The sequence below is a fragment of the Tupaia chinensis genome, unplaced genomic scaffold, assembly GCF_000334495.1.
Source record: "Tupaia chinensis unplaced genomic scaffold, TupChi_1.0 Scaffold143728_1, whole genome shotgun sequence".
NCBI classification, from domain to species: domain Eukaryota; kingdom Metazoa; phylum Chordata; class Mammalia; order Scandentia; family Tupaiidae; genus Tupaia; species Tupaia belangeri.
The window spans coordinates 993,870-1,010,510 of NW_006203577.1; the positions used below are offsets into that span (position 1 = coordinate 993,870).

At 40.1% G+C, this 16,641-nt stretch overlaps 1 protein-coding gene across 1 annotated transcript in view; it reads left to right on the plus strand.

Moving 5' to 3' along the window:
• The first annotated feature begins 1,158 nt into the window (after nucleotides 1-1,158).
• LRP6 (LDL receptor related protein 6) overlaps nucleotides 1,159-16,641 on the plus strand; it is a 172,320-nt gene continuing 156,837 nt past the window's right edge. The window contains exons 1-2 of the mRNA XM_006164814.2: nucleotides 1,159-1,183; nucleotides 8,479-8,872. Of these exons, the coding sequence (XP_006164876.1) occupies nucleotides 1,159-1,183; nucleotides 8,479-8,872 (419 nt within the window). The remainder of the gene's footprint in view (nucleotides 1,184-8,478; nucleotides 8,873-16,641) is intronic.

The following is a 16,641-nucleotide window of genomic DNA, read 5'->3' on the forward strand; positions in this document are numbered from 1 at the left end:
CCTGAATTACAGTTGACCTTTGAATAACATGGGTTAGAAATGCTGACTGTTCCCCATCCCCAGTAGAAAATCTGCATGGAACTTAAAAAAAATTTTTTTTTTAAACTGATAGTGTATATGAATACTCAAGAGAGAGAGAGAGATCATGAGATCATCACCACATTATGCCCTATCCCTGGTGCTCTCGTTCCTCGGGATCCCAGGCACCTGTGCACCCAGTGTGTTTTTCAGGCCAGCCTGGGGATCCAAACACGTGATCAGCCATGCGGCTTCCAGCACTGTATCTAGTATGTTATGGATTGTGCTATCTAGGCTAGGTTTTGTGTATAGCTTTTGATTCCCCAAGACAAAACTAATAGCCTGCTGCTGTTGCCTTACCAGTTGTAAACAGTTAACACATATTTTTTATGTTGTATGTATTATATGTTGTATTCTTAGAATATAATAAGCTAGAGAAAAAAATTAAAATAATCAAGAAAATATATTTACAGAAGTACTATATTTTAAAATAATTATTTATTTGATTTATTATTATTATTTTTTAATTTGACCAGAGAGAGAGAGGGAAAGTGAAAAAGCAAACTGCCAGGTCTGGCACTCAAACCACGGTCGGCCATGTGGGAGTCCAGTGCCCTAACCAGCATGCCGCCTGCCATCGCTATATTGTATTTTTTAATGTATTTGTTGAGACAACTCTCCATATAAGCGTGAACCTGTGTAGTTCAACCTGTGTTCAAGGGCTAGCTGTAGTGCCGTAATGGTGAAGCACATAGTGGAAGAAGGTGAGGGGCATTTGCAAGAGTGATAGGTACCTATAGGAATAAGTAAGTAAATTAGGCATAAAAACTCAAAGGAGCTAGGAGTGTATTCTTTAGTGAGGAGCCAAGGAAGTTCCTTCTTGTAATCCCTCCTACAGGGTCAAGAGGAAGCAGAAGCATCACATTAATTTGACCAGAGAGAGAGAGGGAAAGTGAAAAAGCAAACTGCCAGGTCTGGCACTCAAACCACGGTCGGCCATGTGGGAGTCCAGTGCCCTAACCAGCATGCCGCCTGCCATCGCTATATTGTATTTTTTAATGTATTTGTTGAGACAACTCTCCATATAAGCGTGAACCTGTGTAGTTCAACCTGTGTTCAAGGGCTAGCTGTAGTGCCGTAATGGTGAAGCACATAGTGGAAGAAGGTGAGGGGCATTTGCAAGAGTGATAGGTACCTATAGGAATAAGTAAGTAAATTAGGCATAAAAACTCAAAGGAGCTAGGAGTGTATTCTTTAGTGAGGAGCCAAGGAAGTTCCTTCTTGTAATCCCTCCTACAGGGTCAAGAGGAAGCAGAAGCATCACAGAGTAGCCAGGAATATTCCTACTCAAGAGTCAGGGAGTTGTTCTCTACTCAAAGAGCCATGGAAGAGGGTGAAAGTAACTTCTTACTGTGCTGCAGCTGACAAGATGTGTGGAGCATTATTAGTTCAAGAGTTGAACTCAAGAAAAGATCCCTTAGTCTCTGAACTGATGGAGGTTTCAGATGATACACAACAGTGCCATTATTGAGTTGGAGATGCCACAGGTTATAGGCGAAGTCTAATCCGTATCCAAGCCATTGTCACCATACACATGCCAAAGAAAATAAATCTTGCCTTTGGTAGGGGAGAGACTTTATTTGGAAAGAATATCGCAGTAGAGCGAATGTTCTGACCACAAGATTTGCAGGTGTCTCAATATCAAATGCAAGAGGGCTTTTATAGATAGAAGTATTGTCGGTGGATCTTTGTGAGAGAGTGGGATAAGTGGCTGGGAGCTAGCAAAAGTTTTGGTCTGTTTTTCTGTTGCTAAAAATCGAATACCAAGAGTAGGTAATTTATATAAAAAAAAGTAAAGGGTTACTCAGCTTGCAGTTTTGGAGGTTCTAGATGAAGAGGCCCTATCTGGTGAAGACCTTGTTAGTAGGGACTCTCTGCAGAGACCTGAGGTGGCATAGGGTATAAGATGGTGAGAAGGCAAGAGCTGCCTGTCTTTCAGTTCTGGTCGCTCTCCTTCTTCCTCCTCCTCTTTGTTTGAAAAGTTTCATTCTTTCTTCCATAACAGAGAGAGAGAGAGAGAGACAGGCAGGCAGGCAGGCGGGCAACCTTAGTGGATCTTCACACCTTAGTCCACCCTAATAACTTCAACCAACCAGATTCCATTTCCTTCTAGCATGTACAGGGAGACTGGGGCAGCACATCAAGACCTTTCCATGTGGCCTCAGCACTGCAGAATGTGTGTACCACCAGGGCTGGTTTCCCTCTTGTTATGAAGCCACCAGAAGTCAAGCATGGGTTATCTACCCTGATGATTTGCTCTAATCCTAATCACCTTCCAAAAAATCCCACCTCTTAATACTATAGTTGGATTAAGTTTCTACCCTCTTTATACCATTATAATTACAGCTAAATTTCTAACACATGAACTTTTGGGAGTAAGCATTCAAACCAGCAAAAACCAGGGCAACTTTTTTTTTTTTCCTAGAGGTTTTTGCTATAGGGCGCGTGTGCTCGCCAGAAAGACAGAGAAAGACAGAGAGATAGAAAGCGAGAAATCACCCCCCAGGGGGGATGGCCACGCCACAGTCCCTTCTCCTCCATTCTCCTCTTGGGATCTTGGGCACTCATGCACATGTGCCCGGTGTGAGTTTAGGCCACCAGGTCTGGGACTTGAACTGTGGTCTACTACGAGGGAGTTCAGCGACATAGCCAGTACGCTAACTGCTGGTCCCAACCAGGGCAACTTTAAGAGAGATTTTTTTTTCCCCTACGGTCATCTGATTTCTGAATGGATTGATAAGAAAGGACATTTTGTATTAGCTTTAAGCTTAGGGATAGCCGAGGTTGAAGTGTTTGTGGGAAGGAGAGAAGCCTGACTGAACTTTGATCAAGCTAAGTCAGTGTTGGTAAGTAATAGGCTTTTGTGAGCTCTTGGTCATTACTTAAATGTAAAATCCTTTGGGTTTATGGTAGTGACAGTATAGTAGAAAGTATTCAAGCATCAGAAGACTGGTTGGGGCCCAGCCGTGGCGTGCAGGCAGTAGGGTGCTGCTCATGACACTGGAGCGACATGGGAAAGCCCCAGGTTTGGAACCCCACGTCCCCTTGAACATGCTTGGTGCACCATTAATTGAACTGGCTGGAAGATTGGGGAGGGGGATTACAGTGTGATGAGACCCTGTCAGGTGACTGACTTTCTCTCCCTCCGCCACCTCTTTTCTCATGAAGGAAATACTTAAGTAAACTTAAAACTAAAAGACAGGTGTTTAGGCAGGATGAACTCTAGGATTTCCTTTGATTTTTCAGTTTCTCCTTTGTATTTTTTGATTGCTAGAGGGCACATGTGCTCACGAGAGGAAGAGACAGAGAGAGAGAGCGAGAGAGAGCGCAAGCATGTACACGAGAGAGTGAGCATGGCATCCGACATGTTTTTTAAGCTGTTGGGGCTTGGGTTTGAGCCACGGTTGGCTCTATGGGATCTAGCTCCCTTAACTGCTGCACTGTGGGGCCAGCCCAGTTGGCCTTTTCAGAATGTTCAGGTTTATGTACAGTACTTCTGAAATCATCAATTATAGCCAGTACCGGTAAATTTAAAAAGATGAACTCCTCCCTCATCACCCTTTTTTGTTTGATTTCTTTTGCCTTTTTTTTTTTGTTTGTTTATGTGTTTTTTTGGTACTCAGACGACTTGTGAGGCCTTAAATGACCAGAAAGTTTATTTGGACTTTGTAGAACAAAAACACTCAGTAGAAATATTAGCGTTTGCAAGTCATGAAAGATTTGGCTGTTACCAAGTGCCATGCACAGATTTGGTATACAATTTCCAAGGGTGGGTAGGGCCATAAAGATGCCCAATAAACATTAGATGATTATAATGCTTGGATTTTAAATTGTAAATGTTCTAGGACTTTTTTTTCTTAATTATTTTCCCCTTTATTCATGATAGAGCTCATGTGCACACACGTGAGAGAGAGAGAGAGAGAGGGAGGGAGGAGTGCCCTCCATAGGGTCTGGTCACGCTGGGATCCCCTTCCTTAGCTCCTCTAGCCATCAGCTCTTGGGCACTCATGTGCGTTCCTGGTGTGTTTTAGGCCAGCTTGGTCAGAAATTCAAACCACAGTTGCCATGTGGGATCCAGGGTCACTGGAGCAGAGCATTACTGTTGTGCCACAGAGCCAGACCCACCCCTTTTAAAAGTTTCTTTCTCGTTCGTGATAGAGAGGAAGAGAGGGAGCAGACAGAGTGGCCCTCTTGACAGGGACTTATGCCTCAATCCCCCTGCTACCTCACTTTCCAGCCAGCCAGGATTATGGGTGTCTAAGTGCCCGGCATATGCAGGCCCACCTCATATCTGACCCCCAGGGTCTAGAGTGGCACCCTGCTGCCTGTGTCACCATGGCTGGCTTTCAGTCCTGCACAGCACTTAGCATCACCCCCTTCACTAACAGGGATCTTTCTTCTGATGTTTATACTTGGAACGTGGTGTGAGTGGCTCAGCGAAAGGTGATGCAGTGGGGACGGATAAAATCCGTGGGTCGTGTGATGGCCTGAAACAAGTGAAACGTTTATCTGTAAGGGAACCGTAGGAATTTGCCATAGCTGCAGCAGAGACATAGAATAAGCAGAAAGGACTCTTAGTCACTTTGTTTTTTTAAATTTAAATACGATCTCCCCATTTGCCTTTGACTTAAGAAACTTGGATCAAGTTTAGAGGAAAGTTCGTGCTGTACTTACAGATGGACCTTGTGTACGTTTTTGGCTGTTTGGTAGGCACAGTCTGTAACTGGTTTAAAAATCACTTTTCCTTTACATTTTTGATTTTTTTAACTTTGTGGAATTATAGAGTAATTTACCTAGAAACAGAGTGATTACTTTTAAATGGTACTTCATCTTTGCTTTGGATGACAGTTTTAGACCTTGAATAAGTAATTATGAGAGAGGACCATGCAGATTATTACAATCTAAGTCTGATCTTGTTTTTATTGCCTCATTCCTGTTCTTAATTCTAGCTTCTAGGTCTGTGCTATCTAATTCTACATTAGCCATATTTGCCTATTTATTTTTAAGATTTAAAAAAATGTGTTATAGGTTGTGTGTGCCCCCTTGAGAGAGGGAGAGAAGGTGAGAGGAAATGAGAAAAATCACAAGAGAATGGGAGGGGAAGGAATAATGGGTTAGCCATTCCCCCTGGGGAGTGATTTTTTGCTTTTCCTCTGTTTCTCTGGTGAGTGCATATGTACGATGTCAAAAATCTAAAAAAAAAATAAAAAAAAAAAATTAAAAGTTCAATTTCTTAGTCATCTAGCTAAGTGAGAAAACAGGCTGCCGGGTCCGGGACTTGAACCATGGTCTAGTGCCCTTAACCTTCATACTACCTGCCAGCCCCAATCTAGCTACATTTTATTTCATTTTCGGAGTGGTTTTTGCTATAGGGTGTGTGCGTTCACCAGACAGACAGACAGAGACAAGAGAGAGAAAGCGAGAAATCACCTCCAGGGGGAATGGCCACGCCACAGTCCTTTCTCTTCCATTCTCCTCTCGGGATCTTGGGCACATACACACATGCACCTGGCATGAGTTTAAGCCTCCGGGTCTGGGACTCGAACCATAGTCAACTACTTGGGAGTGCAGCAACATAGCCATTTTGCCAACTGCTGGTCCCTACATTTTAAATACTTCATAAACTACATGTAATTGGCGGCTACTGTATTGCACAGTGGCAAGAACAACATCATCACAAAAAATTTTGTAGGATGGTGCTGCTCTAGGTTTTTAATTTGCACTTAATGTTGAGGAATTAAATTCAGAAGCTTGAAGTAGATATTTAAAGAACAACCCCAAAACATAGAACTGAAGCTACTTTAGGGCCGGCAAGTGGCGTGGTGGTTAAGGGCACTGGACTCCTACATGGCCGACCATGGTTTGAGTGCTGAACCTGGTGGCTTGCTTTCTCACTTTTCCTCTCTCTGGTCAAATTAAAATAAATAAATAAATAAAGTTAAATAAAATAATTATTTAAAGTTAAATGATACATCTTTTTTATTAAATTTTTAATTTTTTGTAGAGAGGTTTTTACTATGGAGTGCGTGTGGTCCCTAGAGAGACAGAGAGAAACAGAGAGACACAAAGTGAGAAATCACCCTCCACAGAAGAGATGGCCATGCTGCAATCCCTTCTCCTCCATTCTCCTCTTGAAATTTTGGGCACGTAGTGTGAGTTTTAAGCTGCCGGGTCTGGGACTCGAACCAGGTCGACTGTGTGGGAGTCCAGTGATGTAACCATTATGCCTGCTGATCCTGATGTTATTTTTTCAAGATAGGTTTTATATTTAGTTTTGGTATTATATCTTGTAAAAGGTCATTCTAATAATGTTTAATAATATAGAACACAATGAAGTAGTTATATGAAGAACTAACTCTACCAGACTGTTTGACAGTTTTATTAAAATGTAGTTGATATATAATAAACGGCAGTTATATTAAGTGTAAGATTTAATAAGTTTTGACATGTGTACACTTCTGTAACCATCATCATAATTGAGATTGCCCATCACTTACGGAAGTTTCCTCATGTGCCTTTATAATTCCTCCCTCTCATTATTTTCTACCCCTTCTTCCTATCTCAGTGTAACTTTTGACGTGATTTCTGTCATAATAGATGGTATTTTCTAAAACTGTGTATAGCTAGAAGTCATGTAATAGTACATACTCCTTATTAGTTTTCATTTCTGCATTCTTTTGAGACTCATTCTTTTTTTTTTTTTTTTGGAGAGTTTTTTTTTTGCTATAGGGCGTGTGCGCTCGCCAGACAGAGAGAGACATAGAGACAGAAAGTGAGAAATCACCCCCCAGGGGGGATGGCCACACCGCAATTCCTTCTCCTCCATTCTCCTCTCGGGATCTTGGGCACGCACGCACACGCGCCCGGCGTGAGTTTTAAGCCACCAGGTCCGGGACGCGAACCGCAGTCAACTACATGGGAGTCCAGCGACATAGCCATTACGCTAACTGCTGGTTCCCAAGACTCATTCATTTTTAATGTGCAAATAGTTCATAACTTTTTACTGTATGGCTGTAGCACAGCTTGTTTGTTAGTCTGTTGATAATACTTGGGTTGATTCCAGTTTAGGTTATTAAAAATAATTTGCTACGAACATTTATGCATAAGCTTTTCTATTGATATATGTTTTTATTTCTCTTGAGTAAATATGTAGGTGTAGAATGGCTGGATCAATATAGTAGGTTGTATGTTTAACCTTCTAAGAAACTGTTTTCTAGTGTGGCTACATTAGGTTCCCATAGCTCCATATCCTGGCCAATTCTTGATATGGCCAAGCTTTTTAATTTTATTTGACAGAATATTATAACAAGAAACAACTGCCCTGGTGAAATTAATTTCCCTTCTTGTTATGTTATTTCTTTAAAATGCCACAGGAAGGGGCTGGCAGGTGTCGTGGTGGTTAAAAGTGTTGGACTCCCACGTGGCTGACCGAGATTTGAGTCCTAGATCTGGTGACTTCCTTTCTTACTTTCCCCTTCTGTCTCTCTCTGGTGAAATTGGAAAATAATAATAATAAATAAAAGTCAAAAATAATTCAAAAGAAATGCCACAAAAATATTTTGCGCATGAAAAGATTTTAGACAATTTCCTATTATTTACACTTACTATTTTTTTTAAGAGAGATTTTTTTGCTGTAAGGTACATGTACTTGCTGGAGAGACAAGAGAGACAGAACCACACTGTAGTCCCTTCTCTATTCTCCTCTTGGCATTTTGGGCATGCAAGCACGTGTGCCCTGCGTGTTTAAAGCCACTGGGTCCAGGACTTGAACCATGGTTGACTACGTGGGAGTCCAGTGACATAACCATACACCATCTGATGGTCCCTATTTACTCATATTTTTGATAGTACACTTGAATCTTAAACAACATGGGCTTAAACTGTTTACTTCTAGTTATATGTGGAGTATTTTTTTTTTTTCAGTAAATACATTGGAAAATACTGTACTGTAAAGGTATTTTATCTTGCTTATGTTTTTTTAATTTTTAAATATGGTTTCTGGTTTACATATAAACAGTGTATATCTTTGGGCTACATTGTGGTTTTTTTAAGGGATGAATGGGTGTATAATTATCAAATCAAGTATACACCCATTCATCTTCTCCCTAGCTTTATTGTAAGAATACAGTATGTAATATAGAATACACATACAACATGTTTGTTAATCAACTGTTTATGTTGTCAGTAAGACTTCTGGTCAACAAAAGGCTATTAGCAGTAAAGTTTGGGGAGAGTCCAAAGTTTTATGTGCAGTTTTGTCTGTGTAGGGGTAGTGCTCCTAACCCGTGCGTTGTTCAGTGGTCAGCTGTATTTGCTCACCAACGCTAATTTAACCAGTTTCTAAGAACCAATACGTCTGTTTCCTTTTTAACTTACATTTTCTTTTTTTTGTTGTTCTAGCGGCCCCTTTGTTGCTTTATGCAAACAGGCGGGACTTGCGATTGGTTGATGCTACAAATGGCAAAGAAAATGCTACGATTGTAGTTGGAGGCTTGGAAGATGCAGCTGCAGTGGACTTCGTGTTTGGTCATGGCTTGATATACTGGAGTGATGTCAGCGAAGAAGCCATTAAACGAACAGAATTTAACAAAACTGAGAGTGTACAGAATGTTGTCGTTTCTGGATTATTGTCCCCTGATGGACTGGCATGTGATTGGCTTGGAGAAAAATTATACTGGACAGATTCTGAAACTAATCGAATTGAAGTTTCTAATTTAGATGGATCTTTACGAAAAGTTTTATTTTGGCAAGAGTTGGATCAACCCAGAGCTATTGCCTTAGATCCTTCAAGTGGGTAAGTTTTTGTGTCACGTACCACGCTCATTGCGTCTCCTCCTCCTGGTTTCTTTCTGATGGCACATACTCCTTTTCACCGTTAAGTGAAAAAGATTAAAAGCAGGACTTTTAGACTTTGTCAAATAGACTTGGACATGGAGAGTTAGGTTGTGTTCTTGAAGGAAGGTCTTTCTATAAATAGTTTTGTGTTTTTGATAGCACTCACAGAATGACCATGTTTATGGGTGTTGGTTTTTCTTCTACATTTATTTTTTATTATTACTATTTTTTAAAGAATTATTTATTGAATTTTTAATTTATTCATTCATTTATTTTAGTTTGACCAGAGAGACAGAGAGAGAGAGAGAAGGAAACTGAGAAAGCAAGCCACCAGGTCCCGGGTTTGAACCATGGTTGGCCATGTGGGAGTGTCCAGCACCTTAACCACTATGCCACCTGCTGGTCCTTCTTCTATGTTTGTTTTTTGTAATTATAGTTAGAAGAGAGTGAAGAAATGATGATTTAAGAGCAGTATTTAATAGCTTTGAGACAAGATAATATCTTCTAGGTCTTATAACTTTTATCACATGCACATTTTAAGTGTTCTAATATGAAGTTACTTAATATGTCAGTTTGAATGAAAAGTAAAAGTTAAGTTTTTAAATAACTCACCCCTGGTTAACTAAATGTATATTTGCAGTGAAGGCCTGTTTTTTCACGAGAAGGGAAACTTACAGCTCTTGGTAAATCCCTTACAAAATGTGTGCTGTGGGCCAGCGGGTGGTGTAGTTGGTTAAGGTGCTGGACTCCCTCATTGCTGACTGTGGTTCAAGTCCTTGCAACTTGAAAATCACGTAGGGTGCATTTGCATGTGTACCCAAAATTCCGTGTGTGTTTTGCTAACAGAGTTCATGAATCTCAGGAGTGGTGAAATGTTTCTGAGGTTACTGCTTTGTAGAGCACACAGGATTTTGGTGCTTTCAGTGGTCATTAGGGAAGCATCTTTGGTGAAAAGATAAACAGTTCTCCTTGACAAGTTTAGTTTTTATCACTGTTAGGGTAATGATTGAAATTTAAATATCTGTTAAATGATTAGTATGTTCAGACTCTGTACTCTGGTTGGGGGGGCTGTCTATAAGAATTTACTGTCTTTCTTATATAAGGATAGAAAACTTGAGAGTGCTTTCTCTTTCACACCTTATCTAGTTGTGTTATATAGTGTATTATATAACAAAATGGGTACTGTGGGCCAGCAGATGGTGTAGTGGTTAAGGCGTTGGACTCCACATGGCTGACTGTGCTTCAAGTCCTGGATCTTGCAACTTGAAATCACGTGCATTTGCATGTGTACTTTAACACTTCCTCCTCTCCAGGAGGAGGACTACAGAATTGTTATGTTAAAGAATTACAAGGATCATAGAGCTCTTAAGAAGGGTGGATGGGGGCTGGCAGGTGGTGTGGTGGTTAAGGCACTGGACTCCCACTTGGATAACTATGGTTCAAGTTCTGGACCTGGAGGCTTGTTTTCTCACTTTCCCACTCACTTCCCCCTCCTCCTCTTTCTCTCTCTGATAGAGAGAGAAAAAACAATAATAATAAATAAAAAATAAAAATGATTTAAAAAAGATGGATTTATAAATAATTGGTTTACTAAAATTGTGGAACAGCATCTTGGGTATTTCTATGAGGAATAGTGATCATGTGATAGCTCATATTAAAGAGAACTAATTAGTCAACTTCAAAAAAATTGTTTAAGGCTGACAGATAACCTAGTATGTATTTATAATATACAGCATAATGTTTTGAAGTACATAAACATTGTGAAATGGTTAAACCTAGCTTAAATACATCACCTCATGTCATTATCATCTTTGTGGTGAGAGCACTTAATAGCCATTCCTCTTGTATTTTCAAGAATACAATGCCTGGGACCAGCAGATGGCATAATGTCACTGGACTCCTACGTAGTGGATTGCGGTTTGTGTCCTGTACCCAGTGTCTTAAAAAAAACTCATGTGGGAACCAGCAGTTAGCGTAATGGCTATGTCACTGGACTCCCACATAGTCAACCGCGGTTCGTGTCCCGGACCTGGTGGCTTAAAACTCATGCCGGGCGCGTGTGCGTGCGTGCCCAAGATCCCGAGAGGAGAATGGAGGAGAAGGGATTGCGGCGTGACCATCCCCTCTGGGGGGTGATTTCTCGCTTTCTGTCTCTATGTCTCTCTCTGTCTGGCGAGCGCACGCGCCCTACAGTGAAAATCTCTCCAAAAAAACCCAAAAAAACCAAAAAAAAAACAACTCACGCTGGGCACTTGTCGGTGTGTTCCCCTGGAAACTGGAGGAGCAGGGATTGTGGTGTGGCCACCCCCTGGGGGGGTGATTTCTCGCTTTCTCTCTCTTTGGCGAGCGCATGTACCCTATAGCAAAAATCTTTCTCTGAAAAAGAATAAAAAGAGAATACAATGCATCATCATTAACCAGAGTCATATGCTGCAAATAGACCTCCTGAATTCAGTCCCCCCCCCCCACTGTAATTATGTATCCCTTGACCAACATCTTCCTGCTCCTGCCTCTCTACTACTAGTCCAGACTGTGCTAACTACCATTCGACTCCCTACTTTCACTTCTCTATGTTTCATGTCAACTTTGTCTGTATTTCACGTGTGAGTGAGATTATGTAGTATTTGTCTTTCTGTGCCTGGCTTATTTTACTTAACATAATGTCCTCCAGATTCATGTATGTTGTCACAAATGGGAGGGTTTGCTTCTTTTTCCCTCTTTTTAATGGCTGAATAGTATTCCATTGTGATGTACATACTTAAAAGATTCATTCATCTGATTGTAGGCACTTAGGATGATTATGTTATTTTGCTACTGCAAATAATGCTGCAGAAAACAAGGAAGTGCAGATATATCTGACATACTGATTTCATTTCCTTTGGAAATATACCCTGTAATGGGATTGCTAGATCACATGATAGTTCTGTTTTTAATTTTTTGAGGAACCTTCATACTGTTTTTCCATAGTAGCTATACTAATTCATACCCGACCCACTGTTAGGAGTTCCCCTTTCTCTGCATTCTTGCCAACAATTGTTACTGTTTGTCTTTTTGTTAATAGCCATTCTAACTGGGGTACAGTGATGTCTCTGCAGACAACTCTTGGTTATTCAGGTTATAATCATTTAATGAGTAAACTAATCATTCCTAGGGCCAGTGGGTGGCGTGGTAGTGCCCTATAGCAAAAAATATAAAAACAAAACAAATTAATCATTTCTGTTTGTCTTCTAAAACTAATGAGACCTTCTGTGTAGCAGGTCTGTTAAGTATCTTAGGAAGTAAGTTTGCCAAATGATTATATTCGAGCTTTCTGTGGCTTTAATTTATCTACGTTAGCTTCTCGATATTGAATGTAAGGGGACCAGCAGGTGGCGTAGGAGTGAAGGCACTGGACTCCTGCTTGGCAAACCATGGTTTGAGTCCCAGACCTGGAGGCTTGAGACTCACATCAGTCGCGTGTGCATGTGTGCCTTTGTGTGCATGCATGTGTGACCAAGAATCCCAAGGAGGAGAGGGAATTGTAGCATAACCATCCCCTTTGCGGGGTGGTTTCTCACTTTCTCTCTGTCTTTCTGTCTCTCAGGTGAGTGAGTGCACATGCCCTATAGCAAAAATCTCACCCCTCTAAAAAAAATTGAATGCAAGAATTTACCAAAGATTAAACCAATATAAGATATTGGAAGAATCAAAAATGATGTGTTTTGAAGGTAAGACATTGTGTTATTTAGCTTCCAAAGGTAGCTTGGTGAAGAATAACTGTCTTTTTTTCTGAGGCCTAATGGTTTGGTCAAAACATTCAGTGAAATACCTTTCATTATTTTTTAAAATAATTATTTTATTTAACTTTATTTATTTATTTAAATTTGATCAGAGAGGGACAGAATGAGAGAGAGAATGAAAGAGAGAGAAGGAGAAAGAGTGCGGGATAGTGAGAAAGCAAGCCGCCAGGCCTGTGACTCAATCGCGTCGACCATGTGGGAGTCCATGCCACCTGCTGGTCCGCCAATCTTTCATTTTTTTGGTGTCCATTGTTAATGTTGGGGGGAAGAGAAGAAAGTGGGGGGTAGAAAGAGAACAAATGCAGATTTACCCTCTTCTCTCCTTAACAGTTTTTTTCCTAAAATTTCTTTTAGAATTTGGTAAGCTATTTTGTGTCCTATGGCTATTTAAAAAATGATAGGACTAGAAAACAAATAGGATCCAGCCAATGGTATATATTTGATTGTCGGCATAATAGGTACATTTAAAATTTTGTGTGTTTTAATTGCCAGAGGGCATGTGCACTTGTCAGAGACAGAAAGCACCCCCAGTGGGGTGTGGAATGCCATCATTTTTTTCCCTTTGTTTTCTCTATCTTGTAAGTAATTTTTCATGTTTATACACCTGGCATGCTTTTCAAGGGGCTGAGATTCAAACCACAGTTGGCCATGTAGGATCGGGCTCCCTATGCACAGGGTTAACTGCTGTTCCGGGACTAGCCCTAAAATTTTATTTTAAGTTGTGCATTTAAAAATACATTCTGTTGGGACTAGCAGGTGATGTCGTGGTTAAGGCGTTGGACTCTCATGTGGCCTTCCGTGGTTTGAGTCCCAGACCTACAACTTGAAAATTATGCTGGGAATGTGTGCATGGGTTTCCAGGGTCCCACGAGGAGAATGGAGGAGAAGGGATTGTGGCATGACCATCCACCCTCTGGGTGATTTCTCACTTTCTCTCTGTCTCTGGTGAGTGCACGTGCCCTATGGCAAAAATCTCTCTCTTAAAAACTTCTATCAAATGTCTTTTAGACATGATGATCTTAGATTTATCTCATGGATTGTGTTTTTTAGAAGAAGAGTAGTTATAGATAGAGTACATCACTTGTCAAACAGAAGAGATGATTTCCAGATTTGTATTTTTGGGTAAAAATTAAGTTTATTTTCTAGACAAAGTATATGAAAACAGTGCTGAGGAACAATATAGAACTTTCTTGGAGTTCCAGGGCCCTGAGTTATGAGGTTCAGAAGGGCTGACTGGCTTTCCCACATCAACTTATGTAAAAGGAAAGCTGTTGAAAGACTGGCATTGTTCGAGCCCTGGGAACTAGCACAGACATCTGTGTGCTTTCGGATGTATGGAGTTCTTTGTGTAAGCAGTCCATTTAGCCTAGACTGAAGGAAGATTTTTATTTCCCTCTCTAAATTTGGCCTCTGTTAGTCTGAGATTTGTTTTCCTCTTAATAGTGACTGGCAATGTAGAATTCAGAGTAAGGCAAAAGAAAATATATGTTTGAAAATTGTTCCAGAAATGAACAACTATGGTTACCAAAAGCAGTATTCTTGCATTACAGGGAGTAAAAGTAATTCCTGATTGTGTGGTGGTTCTTAATGAATGGAATTCCTCAGTGTGATTCCACAATTACTGTGCAATCTGGATGTCAGGGATCTGTTTCAGGTACAAATCTGGAAACAGTTTTAAGGTTTTTATTTGTTAAGGAATCTTTCATATTCCAAATCATTTTAGATATTTTTTTAGCAAGTTAAACTTTAATGTTTTCATTTTAAAGTGAATTTATACTAAACAGCGGAGACTGACATTATAAAACTAAATTTTTATCATTAAATAAAATATTAATTATACTAAAATTTCTGATTTAAAAATGCTTGCAGGAATGAGCAGATGACAAAATGGTTACATCGCTAGACTCCCATGTAGTCGACCGTGGTTTGAGTCCTGGACCCAGTGGCTTAAACTCACATCAGGCGTGTGTCTGTGTGTGTGTGTCCCCAAGATTTTGAGAGGAGAATGGAAGAGAAGGGATTGTGCCATGGCCTTCCCCCTGTGGGGGTGATTTCTTGCTTTCTCTCTCTCTCTGTCTTTCTGGTGAGTGCACGCACCCTATAGCACAAAAAAAAAAAAAAAAAACAAAGCACAAAAAAAAAAAAAAAAAAAAAAAAAAAAAAAAAAAAGGAAAGAAAAAAGCTTGCTGGCCTTGTTCAGTGAAAAAAAGTGATTTATAATTTCCATATCTCATATATATGTGTAAAAATTGTCATATTTGAAGTATGTTTAAAAGTATATTTTTACACTGGTATATTCCAGATGACTAGAATAGTTCCTGCCTCATATAGGTACCCAGTAAATCTTTTTGAATGACTAAACTTAATTTTAAATCTTGTAATTATATCCTTGTTAGGAGAGAAGGTATTTTCTAAGCAAATATAAATTTTAGTATGGTCTTTTATGAATTATAGATCAGTATGGCTTTGATAAGAAATATTTGTTTAAAACATAATTAAGATGGGACAAGCAGTTAGCATAATGGCTATGTCACTGAACTCCCATGTGGCCGACCGTGGTTCAAGTCCCGGACCCTGTGGCTTAAACTCACACCAGGTGTGTGTGTGTGTGTGCGTGCCCAAGATCCTGAGAGGAGAATGGAGGAGAAGGGATTGCGGTGTGACTATCCCCCCTGGGGGGGTGATTTCTTGCTTTCTGTCTCTCTCTGTCTTTCTGGTGAGTGCACATGCCCTATAGCAAAACCTCTCCAAAAAAAATTTTTTTTTTAATGCAGATTGTATACACTCATATAGTTGGAGATGGTGTTTTTGAGATTATGATTTAAAAATTGAGTGGTATGTTAGAAAAAAATCTGGCCAGAAAAATATAGATCATAGGTTTATTGTGACCATCCTCTTGGAAATTAAAAAAAAAGAGAAAGGAATAAAAAAATGTATGCATGTGTGTGTATTTTCTCAAATGTCAGTTTAGGGTTGCTTTTTCTCTTTCTTAAGATCATTTTCATCATCTAGGTTTTAATTTTTAAAATTTTTGCTGTAGGAGAAAGAGAAAGAGAGAGAGAGAGAGAGATGGAGAATGTGAGAAGTCCTCCCCTTCCCCCCAGGAGGGATGGCTGCCCTGCAATCCCTTCTCCATTCTCTTGGGATTTTGGGCATGCATGTACATGCATTGGGGATGATTTTGGGTGGCCACGCTGCCATCTGCTGGGTGTGGGACTTGAACCATAAGAGTAGGCTGTGTGGGATCCAGCACCTTAACTTCCATGCCATCTACTGGCCTGGTTTTAATTCTGTATAGCAACTGGTACTTTCACTTTGTCTCAGAGTAATGAATTATATTTAATGAGAAATTCTGTTGTCAAATTTTTGTCTTATATCTCCAAGCCTACTTTAAAAAAAAAAAAAGCTTTATTTAATTAATAAATTTGACCAGAGGGGGATGAGGGGGAGAGTGAGAAAGCAAGGTGCAGGTCTGGGACTCGAACTGTACCCGGCCACATGTGAGTCCAGTACCCTCAACCACCACTCCACCTTCCAGCACCCCCAAGCCTACTTTTATTTTTTTTAAGGAATACTGAAAGAATATCATATCTTTGCTTTTTTTTTTTTTTTAAACAAAAAACTAGCATTTTTTTCTCTTTTTAAAATAAATTTTGTCAATGTGGACAGAGGGAGGGAGAGTAGGTGAGAAAGACCTTCATAGTGCAATCCCTTCTTACCTATTTCTCCCTCCTCTTGGGATTTTAGGGATGTATGCACATGTACCCATTGCGTTTCTCAATCCATTTCTCTGTGCGGTTCCAGGGCTTGAACCCAACAACCAGCTTTGTGAGATCCAGCCATTTTAACCACTTTGCCACCTGTCTGACCTGATACGGATATATTGAGTTGTCGAAAAAGTCATGACACATTTTTGCATAGAAAAACACGTTGTAACTTTTTTTTTTTT